The sequence below is a fragment of the Syngnathus acus genome, chromosome 19 (assembly GCF_901709675.1).
Source record: "Syngnathus acus chromosome 19, fSynAcu1.2, whole genome shotgun sequence".
NCBI lineage: Eukaryota > Metazoa > Chordata > Actinopteri > Syngnathiformes > Syngnathidae > Syngnathus > Syngnathus acus.
Window position 1 is genome coordinate 3,121,415 of NC_051103.1, and position 16,325 is coordinate 3,137,739.

At 40.5% G+C, this 16,325-nt stretch overlaps 4 protein-coding genes and 1 non-coding gene across 11 annotated transcripts; 3 read left to right on the top strand and 2 right to left on the bottom strand.

Annotated features, from left to right (window-relative positions):
* Positions 1 to 252: 252 nt before the first annotated feature.
* pdap1a (pdgfa associated protein 1a) lies at positions 253 to 3,299 on the bottom strand. Its single transcript, XM_037278452.1, has 6 exons — positions 3,118 to 3,299; positions 2,541 to 2,623; positions 2,394 to 2,465; positions 1,166 to 1,290; positions 607 to 758; positions 253 to 484 (listed from the first exon to the last, which is right to left on the bottom strand). The coding sequence occupies exons 1-6, from the start codon at positions 3,128 to 3,130 to the stop codon at positions 456 to 458; spliced, it is 474 nt and encodes a 157-aa protein (XP_037134347.1). The 5' UTR covers positions 3,131 to 3,299; the 3' UTR covers positions 253 to 455.
* Positions 3,300 to 3,625: 326 nt separating this feature from the next.
* On the bottom strand, positions 3,626 to 5,074 carry cby1 (chibby homolog 1 (Drosophila)). 4 transcript variants are annotated; one of them, XM_037278447.1, is made up of 5 exons: positions 4,954 to 5,074; positions 4,614 to 4,712; positions 4,415 to 4,520; positions 4,081 to 4,193; positions 3,626 to 3,984 (listed from the first exon to the last, which is right to left on the bottom strand). In XM_037278447.1, the coding sequence occupies exons 1-5, from the start codon at positions 5,050 to 5,052 to the stop codon at positions 3,916 to 3,918; spliced, it is 486 nt and encodes a 161-aa protein (XP_037134342.1). In that variant the 5' UTR covers positions 5,053 to 5,074; the 3' UTR covers positions 3,626 to 3,915. The 4 variants fall into 4 exon arrangements, with proteins under 4 accessions (XP_037134342.1, XP_037134343.1, XP_037134344.1 ...); XM_037278448.1 differs by having other exon boundaries at positions 4,869 to 4,996; XM_037278449.1 differs by having other exon boundaries at positions 4,874 to 4,990.
* Positions 5,075 to 5,081: 7 nt separating this feature from the next.
* Positions 5,082 to 9,123, top strand: LOC119138431 (phospholipase B-like 1). The gene is made up of 11 exons (XM_037278441.1): positions 5,082 to 5,641; positions 5,934 to 6,156; positions 6,265 to 6,348; positions 6,441 to 6,582; positions 6,650 to 6,793; positions 6,949 to 7,087; positions 7,458 to 7,658; positions 7,732 to 7,872; positions 7,947 to 8,132; positions 8,325 to 8,431; positions 8,532 to 9,123. Exons 1-11 carry the CDS (start codon positions 5,575 to 5,577, stop codon positions 8,706 to 8,708), a joined length of 1,611 nt encoding a protein of 536 aa, XP_037134336.1. The 5' UTR covers positions 5,082 to 5,574; the 3' UTR covers positions 8,709 to 9,123.
* On the top strand, positions 5,386 to 5,458 carry trnar-ccu. Its single transcript has one exon. It is a non-coding gene; the product is annotated as a tRNA-Arg (tRNA).
* Positions 9,124 to 9,590: 467 nt separating the features above from the next.
* On the top strand, positions 9,591 to 16,323 carry kctd17 (potassium channel tetramerization domain containing 17). Of its 4 annotated transcripts, none has more exons than XM_037278444.1 (7): positions 9,591 to 9,997; positions 11,621 to 11,729; positions 11,935 to 12,026; positions 12,484 to 12,627; positions 13,630 to 13,755; positions 14,510 to 14,641; positions 15,006 to 16,323. In XM_037278444.1, exons 1-6 carry the CDS (start codon positions 9,668 to 9,670, stop codon positions 14,597 to 14,599), a joined length of 891 nt encoding a protein of 296 aa, XP_037134339.1. In that variant the 5' UTR covers positions 9,591 to 9,667; the 3' UTR covers positions 14,600 to 14,641; positions 15,006 to 16,323. The 4 variants fall into 4 exon arrangements, with proteins under 4 accessions (XP_037134339.1, XP_037134338.1, XP_037134341.1 ...); XM_037278443.1 differs by having other exon boundaries at positions 9,592 to 9,997; positions 12,481 to 12,627; XM_037278446.1 differs by having other exon boundaries at positions 9,592 to 9,997; positions 12,484 to 12,579.
* Positions 16,324 to 16,325: the final 2 nt, after the last annotated feature.

Genomic DNA, 16,325 nt, shown 5'->3' on the forward strand with positions numbered 1-16,325 from the left:
GTTGAGGAAATGAAAATTGTTATTCCAAATTTGCGTGCAATTCTCTAACTATCCAACAATAACGAATCAGGCGGAAAGAAAAGTTAAAGCACCTAAGGCCTCCCGGTGTCGACTCCTTGCTGTTGTGAGTCCCGACAAAATTTTGTAAAAATGGCAAAAGGAATGCAAATGATTAGCAACATTAAGATGGCGGAAGAAGAGTAAAGAGTGAGACTGAGAAAACCCACGCAGGGGGGATCCCAAATATTGCATTTGTCTTCATCCCTTGATGTTTTCACCTCGGGGTTTTTTTTGGGCTCTGTGGAGCACGTCGGCCTCTTTGCTGTTGTTACGCCAAGAACTTGGGTGGAGCTCGGGGGCAGCCATATCATGTTCTGACGTTACTCAAATGTGTTCCCTTGCCTCTGTCTGTCCCTCTGAGACCGATGTGCATGTTGAAGTTGTTGAGGAGGTGCCTAACGCTTTGCTTTGGTGTCCTCTGCATCTTTAACGAGCAAACAAGAGATAGGACATTTTAAAATGGGAAATCCAGTAAGTTTAAGAATCCAGCATTTACAATGTTGGATTCATCAGTTCCTGCCAGGAGGTTGTGCAAAGTGGTCTCACCTTTCCTGAGTTCATCTCTCTTCCTAGCAGCTTCCTCTCTCTGTTTCTTAATAATCGCAAGTCTGGCCAGGTCAGCTTTTGCCTGGTCAGTCTTCCCCTCAAGATGAAGCTTCATGTATCGTTCCTTCGACTTCTGCTTCTCGATCTCCTCCCTGGTGGACGCCACAACATCAAAAAGTCATTTTGAGGTTACGAACCAGGAATATGGCAACGTGTAGTTTTTAAAAGAGTGAGCTTATTGCCATCAGCGCAGTCCAGTTACCATTTAATACTCATTTATGTGATATTTCTTGAATGCCATTAAGTGCCACAAGATGGCGCTAGAGTTCTTTTAAAAAGGAGGGCTTCGGCATCAACTTATGGAACCTTGCTAAAGAGCTATGCGGAAGTGAAGGGAGGAGCTTCTACTCAACTGCACAAATTGGTCAACTCAGTGACTGAGGAAAAAAGTGGTGCTACATTAGACATTTTTAAAAGGTGTGTCAATTATTTGCATTTTTGTTCATTGTTACGATGACATTACTGTGACAGGCAAGGTCATCTTTCATGAAAGACCCACCTCTCTCTGCGAGACAGCTCTCGAGGAGCCTCGACATCTACTTCGGTCACTTTCTTGCTTTTCTGAGAAATGCGGTTGGGATTCTCAATTTCTATAAGTCCCTCCACGCCACTCCTCTTCTTATGCTGTATGCACAAACAAACATGTTCGCATTACTCTGATGCAGAGATGGGACCAAGTCACACATGTGCAAGTCTCGAGTCTCAAGTCTTAACCTTCAAGTCTCAAGTAAGTCCCAAGTCATTTTTTTCTTGGGCAAGTCAAGTCCTTAAATAGGTCAAGTCAAGTCCAAGTCAAGTCACCTTATTATTGCAATTTTACCCGCAGAATCTGATCTTAGTAGTGTGAAAAGACAAGATATAAGTAACTTTAAGTAACCATCATTGTCCAATGTGTCTAACCTGTTTAAAAAATATGACAATTTGGATTTGCACTGTAATTACTGATATTCAGTAAAATACACCATGCAATCAAACAAAAAAGAAATTACCTCATACAATGATTGACAGCTCAATCTAAACAAATGAACGTCTGCCGACAGTGTCTGACACATTTGAGTTGCAAATATGAAAAAATAATCTGAAAAAAATCTGAAAGAAGAAACACATTAAAGAGCATTAGAAACATTTTATGTTTCATCTGTAACATCTGGAGACACCAGAGCTCTATAAACTTCAAACGGACAAAGTTTGAAGTTGTCGTCTGGCTGTCTGAATTGTTTCTGTTGCATATCTTGCACTGTGCTGTCCGTCTTTTGCCGTCATAAAGGTAATTACGATAGCCGAAGGTGATGACTCGCGGTCCCGTCCCGCTGACATGTTTGTGCATGTCTGATATAAAGGGGCGTGATTCTCCAATAAACACGTTAGGTAGGTAGAGAGGGCACAACTGATTGATTGACAGGGTAGCGATCCAATCATGACAACGCCATTCTCAGCCTGCGCTCCTACCGTGTTATCGATATTACTTTTTTTAAATGTATTATTAATTTTATATTCAAACTGAAAACATAAACTAAATAACACTGAAGTCATTCAAGTCATCGTGTCCCAAGTCAAGTCAAGTCCCGAGTCTTTACCTTCCAAGTCGAGTCTCAAGTTTTTTTTTATTTTTGTCAAGTCACAAGTCATCAAAACAGCGACTCGAGTCCAAGTCACAGTGACTCGAGTCCCCATCTCTGCTCTGATGAAAGCTGGCAGTCAACTAAAATAACAGCAATGATGTTGACCTCAGACTCTTCCTCGCTGCTACTCTCCTCGGATTCTGAACCGCTCTCTTTCGCGACACCATCATTTGCTTCCTGTTAGAGGGAGGGGACACATTAGTGCATCAGACTGAGACAATTGATGATTGAAAAATGAATTGATTTATTTACCAGCTCTCTCTGGGCTTTCATTTGTCGGTCAATCTCCTCTGGATTGCTGAATTGCTTCCCTCTGCCCTTATGGCCCTTTTTTCCTGCATGCCAATAACAATAAATACAAGAATATTATTGTGCTTTAAATAATATACATTTTACGGTTATAAAACACACTATAATTACGGGAAAAAAAGCCTTTTATTTCCGGTTGTCAATTAATTGCATATATGTGACTTCTGGATTTATTTAAATTAATTAATTTCCAAAATATCATCTTAAAATCCACAAATATTACAGTCTTGCGTCACATACAGTAGGTTAAAACTGAGTACACATATTAGAAAACATTGATTAAAGTACTTGACTATAGCAGTCTTTAAAAATAAAAGTTTAACTATCAACCACGATAAACATGGTAACGTTAATAGTACTAAAATATGCAGATTAGTGATGTTGCCTGGGTCGCAAAACCCAATATTACAGCCTACGTAGAATTCGATTAGCATGCTACAAGCTAAGCATGCGTAAAAGCTACCTCTCGACACTACTGTTAGCTTAAACTTGTTTACGACGCTTCAGCGGTGACACTTACCGCCTCTGGGCATGATGGAATATAACGTCACCAACAACAATGTAACTAAATACCACTGGTAAACGTAAGGTTTTCTACGACACGCCGTTAAAACACAGCTAAAACAGTTCGAACTTGACGTCCGTCAGCTAAAGCGCTAAGCAAAAAAAGCGCTCACAGCAATCTGTGCATGCGCAGTCACTGGCTGATGACGTCTAGCTACGACCGCCAATCAGCTTCACGTACTGACTCTCTTGGGCGGGGTTAGAAGCTACAAATTTGAACAAATAATATATAAAAGTACAAATACATATTTACGAATTAAATATTGAAATAATTAAATAGTCACAGAATGAAATGAACATTAAAATAAATATTTCATGACACAATTATTTAATTACAGCACCTCTAGTCCTCCGTAATATCTGGTGACCAAAGCTTACTATGATTACCTTTTTTTAACATGTGAACCTGCTAATATATTGGCAAATTATTAAATTACCCCAATAAAATAAATCCAGTGACTTTGATTGTTACAGTTTTCACTTTAATGTAAGGATGAATTAAAAAAACATTTGCCCAAAAGATCAATATTGAATATACAATAGGAAATTAAAAAAATCTGCAAAATATGACTGCAGGCCTATCATTGTTGCAAATAGACTAGATAGAGTTATGCCCAAATTTATTCATACCACTGGGATACGAATAATCTTAGGCTTGACTTTTATACACACTTTGTCTATAATGTAGTGAAGAAAATACACCATTTTACGTAAAAACTTCCTATGAGGAAGGCATTACATCGTTTTCATTTCTTTAATGTTGAGACTTTATGTCCTCCACTTCTTTCTCCATCAGGTGGTACTCAACCGTCGATTCTGTCAGCTACACAGAAATGAATACAGAGGATTAGAAGAAATTGAGAAGAATAACACTCATGAAGACAGAGTAACTGTTTGTTACCAAAACCTCTGCTCTCACCATGTCAATAAGAATCTCTATCTTCAATTTCAGGGTATTGTTCTCCTCCTCCAGCTGCAAGTTTTTCTTCTTAATTCGCTCGACTTCTCGAACTGATACATTTCCCCCTGATTCTGATCAGACAAATAATATATGGAGGGGGTTAACATTTTTAATTGCAGCAGCACACTGGTGTTTGACAAGATCTGATAATATCTGTATTAGCCTTCGTAAGTGGAGTTTGCATGATGCATGAGAAAGATGATGGCTTTTAAATCAAGAACATGTACAGAAGAAGCTACATTGTGATATTCTCTGCATTGGTTTGTTATGTAACAACACTGTTAGTAATCACCTGATATCCATTGTCCATCCTCAAACTTCAACGTCTGTCCTCCAATGGTCATTGAAGGAGGTCCATATTCAAGACCCAACTCTAATTCCCGTGTGGAACGGTCCAACTTAAAGAAAGGACATTAGCTTCTTAGATCAGTTTACTCTCCACAAATCCATGAAATCCACATTTTTATTATTTTGAAGGCGAATAAACTTACTGTGTGAAGGTTCGATAACGATGCTGATTTCCGCGGAGGAATCTTCTTCGGACTGAATGATTTCCCAAATCGAGGGAGCTTCAGGGACATTTTTAGATCCTAAATAAGATCGAGATGAACATTACCGTGAATGTAAATGCCAAGAACGCTTTTCACGCCAGCGCGTGTTTATGGTTACCAAGTAGTTAGTACGCTATGCGGCTAGCTAATGCTAGGTTGCTAACCGTTACACGCTTACTAGGATACTTCTCATACCTGACCTTTAATTGATACTGTTGACTTGTTGTTAGATGGGTTAGTGGTGGCAGATAACTGACTGAGTTTATATATGTATAATTACCTCCATACAGACTTTAGCGAAATCCCTAATGCTGTCGACTTCTGTGTTTAACAGCGCAGCAGTACCGCGCAAGTGCGAATGTTCCATTCGAAAACACATCAATCTGGTCACAAAAACATTGAACGCCTAACAGTACACTGCCCTTAGTCTATTATTAGAACGGCAAGAAATTTAGAATGCATGCATCACTCTTTGTATGTTATTCTGTGACGTTTAGGGTTGATAGCCAAAGTGAAGGGCCCCTGTAAAGACGAGAAAATGGAACGTTCGACTTTGCATCACCATAGTGATGGGATTCGCTTTTATTGTGTATAATAAAAATGTTCTCCGATTTTATTGGTATATGAACATTTATGTACTTTACCATTAACACGGCAGGAATGACGTTTAACAAAGCGAATAAAAGAAACGTTACAACCAGCAAATGTTCAAGCCCCAGTGGCCTAATGGATAAGGCACTGGCCTCCTAAGCCAGGGATTGTGGGTTCGAGTCCCATCTGGGGTGGTTACTTTTTTTTTTCCTTCCATTTAACTCATCCTCGTTACTCTCCAACGGCCACCCCGCGAGGAAGATTTACTTTGGGAAATACGGGACAACAGCAGGAATTTATCAGCAAAAAAATGGGGCAGCATGGCATCAAATTGTGCATCCTGTTGAACACTTTGGCTGCATCAGTGCACACTTGGCGTGAGTATTAGAATTTGTTGGTAGAACAAGTCAAATCTAAATTATTCTCCTAACTATACTCCTGGAAAAACGATAGTTTACACAAAAAAATGCTGTCAAATATTACAATGTATACATCTGACTGCATATTTTTTATAGCCTTCATTTTCGCCAATACAAATTGAAGCATGCAAGACAGCTCAAGCAAGAGGAACACAGAAACATGTTCTTTAAATAATTATTACATGTGTTCCATAATGTCTGTTATTCAACCTCAACCACGTGACCCTGAACCATCCTCTTATAATGACAGACCTCAATGAGGCCACCGTGTATTGGGATGCAGCCCGGAAAAGGGTGATCCTGAAAGAGGGGGTGAAGGACACAGAGGGTGGTGCTTATGGTTACTTCAATGACAGCCTGCAACTCACTGGATGGGGCATCTTGGAGATCTGCGCTGGCTATGGAGACGTCCAAGAGGAAGATGAGACGACATTTTTCCTGGCTGGCTACCTGGAAGGCTACCTCACTGCTGGGTGAGAAGATGGGACTAACCCTTAAGAAACTTTCAACAAATGAAATTGCAAAATTATCATGTACATGTACTGATACAAGTATACTGTCCTTTTTTTTTTTCATTGCAGACAAATATTTAACCATTACTCCAACATGTACCCCCAGCTAATAAAGGATGAGAGGGTTTTGAATCCCTTGAAAAGATTCTTAAGGTAAATATTTAAAATCTCCTGAAATGTTTTCTCCCTTAGTATTTAAAATAAACTAAATTTCTCACGAAGCAATCCTACGGGCTTCTACACAGCAAACAGGACCAGTGGGCCAGAGAGCAAGTAAACCTGAGGAAGACTAGTGACCCTTTGTGGAAACATTTGGGACTGATCCTAGCCCAACTGGACGGCTTAATCGCTGGAGCTGGACAATGGGCGAAAGTCAAACACATTGAAGTGTGTTTTGTAAATATTCTCATCATCACCATGTCATTGTACTCACCTCGCTGTCCTCCCTTCCCAGCCTATGTCTGCATTTGCCGTGCAGTTTTTAAATAGTGTCGGTGACCTCTTGGATCTCGTCCCTGCGCTGACGCCTCGCCCCGAGTCTACTGGGCCCACCGCTTTCAGGATGCCGGGAATGGGCCACTGCACGGCTCTCATAAAGGTCAGGCTTGACTCACTTGGCCCAAGCTGTGAGCGAGCACTGATGAATCATGAAGCAATTTTGAAGCTTCATTTCCCCCCTCACACTGAAAATTATTTTTTGAGTCAGGGGGGGGAATTGGACCAAAATGTAAACATCTCTTCTCTGTGTGCCAGGTGACATCTGGCTTTGAGAATCTGCTGTTTGGCCATTCCAGTTGGTATAATTATGCAACCACCATGCGCATCTATAAACATTGGGACCTCAGGGCGTCACATTCAGCCACTGGAAAAATGTCATTCAGCAGCTACCCTGGTAGAGAAAAATACAGTACATATAAGAATCAAATGTGAGCCATAATATCTCGTGTTTTGACCTCACAGTCAGGTCAAATCAGGCTAAGTCATTTCATCAGCAAAGATTTGTCAAAGCTCAGGGCGGACAAAAATCCTCTTACAGGCTCTGTTGCTATTTGAATACAACTTGTGCTATTTTTAGAACGGGAAGGATGTGACTTCACTGTGTTACAATGAAGAGATTTCTTCTTTTTTTTTTATGACAACTTCAACTAAAATGCATGAAAAGTCTGGAGCAGCAGATTTTTATTAAATGTTTCAAAGAAATTGGTTGTTAACAATTGCATGTAACCTCAGAACACCTCATTATTTTCATCCTCATTCCGCAGGTTTCCTCTCATCTCTGGATGATTTCTACCTGCTCGGTAGCGGCCTGCTGCTGACTCAAACCTCTATCGGTATCTTCAACGCCTCGCTGTTTTCTCAGATCAGCCCTCACAGCCTTCTGGCTTGGCAGAGAGTGCGATTAGCCAACAGCCTGGCGCACAGTGGCCATGAGTGGGCGCAGATCTTCTCCAAATACAACTCAGGTTAGAAGCAAAGTGTGATCAGGCTCAGAATGTTTATGCTGGAAACAAAGTGACATTTCTTCTCGTAATACAGGTACATATAACAGCCAGTACATGGTGGTGGACTTGAGTAAGGTTTCGCTGAGGCAGAGTATCAGGACTGGAGCTCTGACTGTCGTGGAGCAGATCCCCGGGAAAATTATGCACACTGACCAGACTCAAGCTTTACGAGGAGGTTACGAGTACTTTTTGAATTATAGGACTCAAGTCAAAGTCATCTTCGTAATAATATTTGCTTCACTCTTTAAGGCTACTGGCCATCCTACAACATTCCATTTCATGTTGACATCTACAACCTGAGTGGGTACGATGTGATGTGGAGGCGATACGGAGAAGACTTTTCCTACGATCTTTGTCCCAGAGCCAAAATTCTCCGCAGGGACCAGGCTAAGGTGTATGACCTCAGGTCCCTCAAGCACATCATGCGATACAATAGTAGGTGTTAAAATATAATATCAATACAAAATGGGTTCTATTACCATTAGCGGTGCGAAGACATGTTAGCCTTTTTTTTTGAAAGGGCAGTTTGCGTTGTTGTGGGCGTGGACATAGCTGACTCCATTTGTCCGCACACATAGTGGATTTACAGCTTCATTATTTTATATACGTATATTGACTATATTTCAGACTACAAAAGGGATCCTTATGCCAAGGGCCATCCGTGTAAAACCATTTGTTGCCGGAACGACCTGCGCCTAAGGAGACCACGCCCCGGAGGTTGTTATGACACGAAGGTGAATGTGTTCTTGTAACTATCCGTTGTGCAATTTCACTCAAAATGACGTTTGAGGGAGTGCAGTAAAAACAAATTCTCACTCCTGTCACATGACACAGGTGACTGACTACCAGATGGCTCTCCAGCTCGTTGCAGAGGCAATAAACGGCCCTACAACCCAGGGGGGTCTTCGACCATTCTCGTGGGACTCCTTTAACATCACCGCCCACCAGGGTCTTCCTCCCATGTATAACTTTTCTTTTGTCACAATGAAACACGTTCTCCAGCGGCCCTAAACGCACCTACCATCACCTCTGTAATATTTAGTTTGGAATAGTTTTGTCTTTTTTTTTATGCTAACATTTGCTAATTGTCATTCGACACAAAGAGACATGGCACAGGCTGTTTGCAGATTGCAGGTCTTTGGATAGGATGCAAAGTGTTATTCCCCGGAGGAGGGGGGGGGGGGGGGGGGTGGCTGACCTTTTCCTCCAGCATCACCCGCAAATGTTAATGTTTAACCACTGGAGGGCTATTTTGACATGTAGCGCTGATGCTAAAGGACGCAACTACGTGGATTCTATGCAGATTAGTACATGTAGTAATAAAAGTGATAAATGAATCATTAACATATAATGTATATTGTTTAGTTTTTAATGTTAAGGCAATGCATGTGGATGAAACAAATAATACAGACAAATCTGAAATGAAGTAACACACTGACCCACACATGAAATGAATTTTTGCCTTTGTCTGCATAGGGCCATTGTTTTGTCTGCAGGTTTCATTTTCACTTCCTGCTTACATTGAGCAAGATATTAAACAGTGAACACCCAGTTGAGCAACATAGTAAAGAAGCATCATAGAACAGCCATGTACTAACACAGTTTATATTCAAAAAGTCTGTACATGTGTCAAAGTACAATACAGTGTATGCATATTTTTATATTTTAAAGAGTTTTAGATTAGCTAAATATTGATTCTGAGCTGCAGATGACGTAAGTGGGTTGATATAGCTAGTTGCTACATAGTGGTCCTAGTAAAAGGGCGAATTAAATCCCTATTGAAGGGTCTTAAATGCACAGACCACCATTGCATTTGGAAGCAAATGTCAGAAGAAAAACTACCAAGACCACAATGCACCGGGGCCATTCCAGGCCACGCCCAGAACCGCTGCGGGTTGGCAACCCATAGAAAACGCGGAGGAACCAACTCGCTGGGTTCCACTCTGCAAGGAGAAGCGGTCCCTTCCCAAATGGCAACCACGGCGGACGACGAGTGGGATCCCGCACTCCACGGATGCCACCACAACATCAACAACAATAACAACAACAATAACAAAGACAACGAAGCGGGGGAGACCGCGACCTCCTCTCCGACCAGCTCCACTGAATCCGGTGGGAAGACGTCGCATAGCGTCGGTAACGGTTCGGCGGTCATCAACCCCGGGGGAGGAAATAATGGGAAGTGGGTTCGGCTGAACGTCGGTGGCACCGTGTTCCTGACGACGAGGCAGACGCTACTCAAAGAACAAACTTCGTTCCTGTACCGATTGTGCCAACAGCAAGACCTGCACTCGGACACGGTGAGCCCAACCAAGACACCCTGGTCCACAATCGAGCATTCTTTTTATGACGAAAGTAAATATAAAAACCTGCATTATGCGTGTTTAGTACGGCGTAATAGAATCCGATCCTCCCGTCATACTCCCGGGACACTTCATTAGGCACACCTACACAATGCAATGAGAGGTGTTTCTAATATATTGTCCCTTTAATGTGGGTAAGTAACCCATTATAACGAGTATACTCAAATTAAATCTTCCTCCTGAAAGTCCTCATTTGTCCTATTTAAATATGCGGTCATTGGTTTTTATTTATGAGCATTTATTTACTAGTCCAGTTTATATCCTCACTAGTAAGACAATTCAGTGCACTAGTAGAATATCAAATAAATGCTTCATTTCCTTGCTATTGTGAGTGAGCTGAAAAAGAAGTACAATGTAAAAGGTTTTCCAGTTTATCACATACGCTCCTTTTTATATTCGGCATGAATAGTGAAGTGTGTGCGTGTCTCAGCATCCTTCCATGGTGTGAGTGTAGCTGGAGTCAGATGGAAGAACACGTGCCAATTTCCTTCTGCAAGGGGCTGCGAAATCCCACTTGCATCCTATGTGGAGCGAAATGGGATGAAAATTTGATATGTTGATAAGTATAGGAAGAGAGGACGCTTGAAGTGGTCGTCTAATGGTGCTGCTCATTGCCTCGTCTTCAAAATTGCCACTGAACATCAGGAGGAGGATTCAATGCGACAATCATTTGCTGTCTCATATTATTGAAGGTCAAAATATGAATCGATTCATTTTGCTTGTGCCACACATTTTTTTTAACGGCAAATCTAACTCCCTAATCTGGATTATATCTATCCGAGCTAATTACACAAAGTTAATGTTGGATGATGTGACATGATCAACGTGTAGCAGGATTGCAGATTATAATCCTTTTTATGAAACTCGGATTCTGTTTAGTATTTGATACTGATTAAATATTTCATCAGGTTACACAGGTTGTTTGGAATCAAGGCGTGTCTGTGCACGTTTCTGCCCTATTTCCCGCCCCTGTTTGAAATGTGGAAGTGTTTTCACGGTGCCAATGTGGATTCCGCTACAAGTCCAAACTCGCTTCATCTGTGTTATGTGACGATATAACAAATAGGACAAATGTTTAATGAGGGGGGAAAAAAAAGGCTGATATTATCGTTTGACAAGTAGAATTCACGCTGTGTGTACTTAACCTCTGCGGGGAGTCGTAATCTACTTAACAATACAGTCGAGGTGAAAAACATTTATGGACACACGACTATTACATCATAACTAAAGGACTTGGGATGACTCGTTAAATGTTTTCCTTCCCCAAAATGACACCCTAGCTCGTTTTATTTCAAGACACTGACGCACCAAGGAAGCTTCTGCCCACACCACACTCCCAAAATACACTAATGTGATTATTCTCTAGCCATCTTCATCCTCCGTCCCCTTCAAAGTTCTTTTGAGGGTGTTATTAATAGCTTCATGTCCTTCTCAAACTGCTTATTTTCCATGTGACTTCTAATTTCTATGCCCGAAGAGCAATAAATTACGTTTGTTTGGAGAAGGCATTGAATCAAATGTTGACGGCAATGCTAATTTTGTGTTTTTTTTATGGAACAGGATGAGACAGGAGCCTACGTGATTGACAGAGACCCCACCTACTTCGGACCCATCCTCAACTACCTGCGACACGGCAAATTGGTCTACAACAAGGAACTAGCTGAAGAAGGTGCCAACGCTATCGCTAATACAATCGATTAGTGACTCATCTAATAATTGTTTTATTTGTATTAAAATGTATTTGTTTAAAATATTTTTTACGTAATGACTGTTTATTAACAAATTATTGAACTTTTTTTTTTTTAAGGGAAAAATTTAACACATTACCGCGGCACACACTTAGCTAACTTGTGTGTTCCTTTTTTGGTTTCTAGGAGTCCTGGAGGAGGCTGAGTTCTATAACATCACTCCTCTTATAAAACTCATCAAAGATCGCATCATAGAGAGGGACACCAAGTCCACGCAGGTAAAACACAAATTGATGTTTTTTGTCAGAGCTTTTTTTTAATCTACAACGCTTCTATTTGTGATGGATATCACATCACTTTGTATCTCCTCCAAGATCTTTTGTTCCTGCCTCGAGCTTTTTGTGTAAAGAGTTTGCTGCTGCCACTGTTTCTCTTTTTTTTTTTTTTTTTCAGGGTGATTGCACTCACACTTATATAATCAGAGCACCATCCCTAAGCATACTCCCACTCTCTCCCTGTGTTGTGTTGTGTTGTGTTGTACTGCACTTAACTGCACATGCCTGGGGGTCACATGCGGCACACTCTTCTGAAAATAGTAAAGGCCTACTACTGACAATTCAATTAGTTTCTCTTTTAAAGATGATCTTATCACTTTGCGTTCATTTTTGGTTTCATGCGACTATTCAAATTAATTTGTCATGTCCTTTATCCCCCCCCCCTGCACTATATCAGCAGGTTCCCCCTAAGCATGTGTATCGAGTGTTACAGTGCCAGGAGGAGGAGCTGACCCAGATGGTCTCCACAATGTCCGACGGCTGGAAGTTTGAGCAGGTCAGCGTGCGCGCCTGCAGAAAGCCCCGCACTGGACTACTCTGGACTGTGGGTTGGACTCACGCTGCTGCTGACCCTTCAACTTTGACCCCCTCCCGCTCCCACCCCCCCAAGACCCCTGACCCAAGCCCTACTCGCTGCACTTCCATTAGGTTCTGCTTTGTGAAGCGCCAGAGAATGCAGATAGCAACCACATTCCCAAGCCACAAGTGCCTCTGTTAAGAAGCCTTACAATTGTGGTTTCATTTATTTATTTTATTTCTTCAGATGCAATGCAATTTACTGGCGAGTAGGCTGCAACTAATGATTGTATTAATAATCGATGAATCAGTCGGTTATTATTTTGCCAATCGATGAATCGGATTTTTCATTTCCATTCGTTTATTCAAGAACGGCAACATATTTCAAAGTGACCGTGCAAAAAATGCAAAACAAATGATTGTGTTTCAGTTACTGGTTTGATACGTAAACATTTCTAAATATAAATCTTCCCAAAGTAAAAAGTAATATTTGCAAATGTTTTATGAGAGGCTGAAATTCTGAGGATGGACAATATTTAGTTAAACGCCGTCTCAAAACGATTAATCAGTTATCAATATGATTATCGATTAATTCAATCATCGACTAGTCGTCGATTAATCGATTAGTCATTGCGGCTTCACTGGAGAAGTTTGTGGAATAAGGCAAGACTGGTTTAAATTTGTCCGCTAGTAAGTTACAGTATACCAAAGATGGAAACACAACAGTTCCTATTTCAATTTTTCCACACAGGCTTCTCTCCAACCAATCAGGGTAGCTATCACATTTAGCCCCTCCCCTCCCTGCTTTGCCACCTTGCTCAAATACGCACAATACAGCTTTGCTTAGCACACATTGTCTGTAATTTTAACATAAATGTCCACCGCTAAGTGTGCAACAACCGGCTGTCCGCTCCCCGACCTGACCCAGCATGCATGAAAACCAGAGTCTCTCCTCACTCACGTGTTTTTCTTCCTCGATGAGCTTTACTTCCTGCTGATAAATCTTCTCTTCCTGCGCGTGTGTGTCTAGATGGTGAACATCGGCTCGTCGTACAGCTACGGAACAGAAGATCAGGCCGAGTTTCTGTGCGTCGTTTCCAAGGAGCTTCACACGCCTGGGTCTGGACTGGGTACAGAGCAAAGCCACAAAACAAAGGTGAAATTCTCCTTGGCACACATGTGCACAAATTGAAATTTAGAATTTTTGATTCCCAAAAAAACAAAAACATGTTTATCTTCATGTGAGGGTTTTAAATAGAACGAAGAATTTATGCGCAGGGTGGACCACAATTTGTCCCACTGAAGCTCTTTGGGATTTTACCATGCATTCCAAATAAACAACTAAATAGAAAGCGAATACGCTAAAAATAATATTATTTAAAACAAATAAGCATTCAATGTGTATACAATTAAATTGCCATATTTTTTTAATTCATATTAATTCTATTTTTTTTTAAATAAATATATTTTCTACAAAATATCTCATTTAAATTCCGACTAGCTAAATATGTCTTTTTTTTTTTTAACTCATTCACTGCCATTGACAGCTATATCCATTTTAACTGGGCTGGCAGTGAATGTGTTTACCGAAGTGCGGTTATAAACATGACCATAATAGAACGAGAAATATTTTGAGTTAGTGTGTCATAGTTGGGTTGTAAATTTTTGAGTGTTTATGCTTGTGTGTGTGTATTCATGCTTTGAAAAAGCTTCAAATGTCACTCGCCTACAAATGTCATCCACTTCATCCACATCAAGTGACCTTTCAACTCTTCTCGTTCATAAAAGATATATAGTGTAAATATATATCTGCCTACTCACTGACACTCATCAGCATTCATTTTTTTTTCCCATTTTCTATCCATTTTATTATTTTTTTTCCCACCCTTCGTCCTTCTTGCTGACCGCAGCCGACGGAGCCGCAGGAGGAGGAAGCAGCGAAGGAGGAGGAAGAAGAGGGAGGGAGAGAAACCACACCGAATGAGTGGCTTAGAGAATGAGGGAGTCATGTTCCTTTGTTCTAAAGCCAGTCTGGGGAAAGGGTGAGGAACTGGTGTGTGTGACCTTGGGGTTTCATGCCACTGCATCGGGTTTAGTTCAAAATAGATCAAGATGTCTTCTGTCTTCATCATTGGAGATAACAACGCAGCCAATCGGCGGCTTCTAATTTCCGATGCTGTGACATGAAATATCCTTGACCTTTGAGTGCGGCAGTTCTGACGTTACGTTGTCCTTCCCAGACATTCATACACAAGAGCACACACATTTTGTTTTTTGCTTTCTTAGCCATCACGTATGTCCCCATTTTCAACATCATCGCTGTCATGGCAACCAGACGATAACTGCAATGATGCACTGCCATCGAATGCGGATCGAGTCGCTAACTGTTTTGTTTTTCTTCCGCAGCTTTTCCAGATCCACGGCTCCCGGATGTAGACGTAACGAGAGCCCTAAATTATTTATTTAGGCTCATAACAACATCCTGTATATGGAATGTGTGGTTGCTGGAAATAGATTTGTAGCATTTTTATTGACCAACTTAAGAAGATGAAGTGAAACAAGACATTTTTAGTTCAGTACAGCAATATTCTCAAAAGTATATTCCAAGGACCTTGCAAATAGGTTTTGTGGTGCAAACAAGGTTAGCGAAGCTTAGTACATGTATGACCAAAGATTTTGGCAAACCTGAATTACAATACGATATATTGAATTCCCATCGAAGCAGTTATAGTTACGAACAAAATGATCGTTATTATTGCATCATGTAGGATGGAATGCAAAACAGTAAATGAGAAGTATTACAAAATTTGTTTAGAAACGTTTCATGGAGTCGCACCTTATGTTACGTTTTTTTGTAATGCATGTTCTGAAAACGATAAGATCCTTATAATGACACTTGTAGCGGGATTAGCGGGATTAATGTTAGCATAAAATGTTTAGCCGACGATAATCACGTCGGTGGTATAGACGACGATTTTTGTTCGGTGACTTTACCTATTTTTTTAACATTCAGTGCCTTGTTCAAACGGCAAAAAACTGACATGTCAAAATGGTCATGGATGTTTTTATATGCATTTTAGAATTCACTTCACGCGTACATTACAATCTCTTGTCGAGTTTTGTTTTGATTGCAAGAGAGTCGTTTTTTTTTTTTTATATTCTTTTGTATATTTGACTTATTTATTATCAAGCTTTCTTTGGAATGTCTCTCCCCTTAAAAAAAAAAAAAAAAATCAGGGTTTTGTTTGACTTTTTTTTTCTATACTCAATAGTTGTCATGTTGGACTGATTCAATAATCTTGACCCGCACAAAAATATGACACAAAATATGCTGGTGTGTTTGGAACAACACAGCCACGTGTTAAATTTTAGTTCCTTTCAACCTTTTCTGTTTGCATGGCGAGAGTGCTTTGCGACAACCTCACAATTTATACACCATACATTAAATGCTTCCTGCTGTATTTGATGTGTATAACCTATAAAGGGCAAATTATTATTTCTGTACATTAACAAAAGTGGAATTTAAGAAATGTGGATTTAGTTGAGTATGCTGCCTCAATGTACTTAAAGGGGAATTTTTTTTTTTAGGCTACCACTTGTCAAAATATGAATAAGATTGCGAATGTCTTTAACATAAAGAATAAAGTGGCACGCTAACTTTTCGGGACTTTGGAAGCATTCTGAAAAAAAAGAAATGTATTTTATGTACATGAATGACTCTACTCT

Excerpts from the sequence above, each read along its gene's own strand:
- pdap1a (XM_037278452.1), bottom strand. Across the intron at positions 1,291-2,393 it reads GCAGCGAGGAAGAGTCTGAG|CATAAGAAGAGGAGTGGCGT; the intron begins GTCAACATCATT and ends TTGTGCATACAG. Across the intron at positions 485-606 it reads GAGAGATGAACTCAGGAAAG|ATGCAGAGGACACCAAAGCA; the intron begins GTGAGACCACTT and ends TGCTCGTTAAAG.
- cby1 (XM_037278447.1), bottom strand. The coding sequence starts at position 5,052 with ATGTGTTTTCGAATGGAACATTCGCACTTGCGCGGTACTGCTGCGCTG. Across the intron at positions 4,521-4,613 it reads CGTTATCGAACCTTCACACA|TTGGACCGTTCCACACGGGA; the intron begins GTAAGTTTATTC and ends CCTTTCTTTAAG. Across the intron at positions 3,985-4,080 it reads TAGAGATTCTTATTGACATG|CTGACAGAATCGACGGTTGA; the intron begins GTGAGAGCAGAG and ends ATTTCTGTGTAG.
- LOC119138431 (XM_037278441.1), top strand. The coding sequence starts at position 5,575 with ATGGGGCAGCATGGCATCAAATTGTGCATCCTGTTGAACACTTTGGCT. Across the intron at positions 5,642-5,933 it reads TGCATCAGTGCACACTTGGC|ACCTCAATGAGGCCACCGTG; the intron begins GTGAGTATTAGA and ends TTATAATGACAG. Across the intron at positions 6,794-6,948 it reads ACTGCACGGCTCTCATAAAG|GTGACATCTGGCTTTGAGAA; the intron begins GTCAGGCTTGAC and ends TCTGTGTGCCAG.
- kctd17 (XM_037278443.1), top strand. The coding sequence starts at position 9,668 with ATGGCAACCACGGCGGACGACGAGTGGGATCCCGCACTCCACGGATGC. Across the intron at positions 9,998-11,620 it reads AAGACCTGCACTCGGACACG|GATGAGACAGGAGCCTACGT; the intron begins GTGAGCCCAACC and ends TTTATGGAACAG. Across the intron at positions 11,730-11,934 it reads CAAGGAACTAGCTGAAGAAG|GAGTCCTGGAGGAGGCTGAG; the intron begins GTGCCAACGCTA and ends TTTGGTTTCTAG.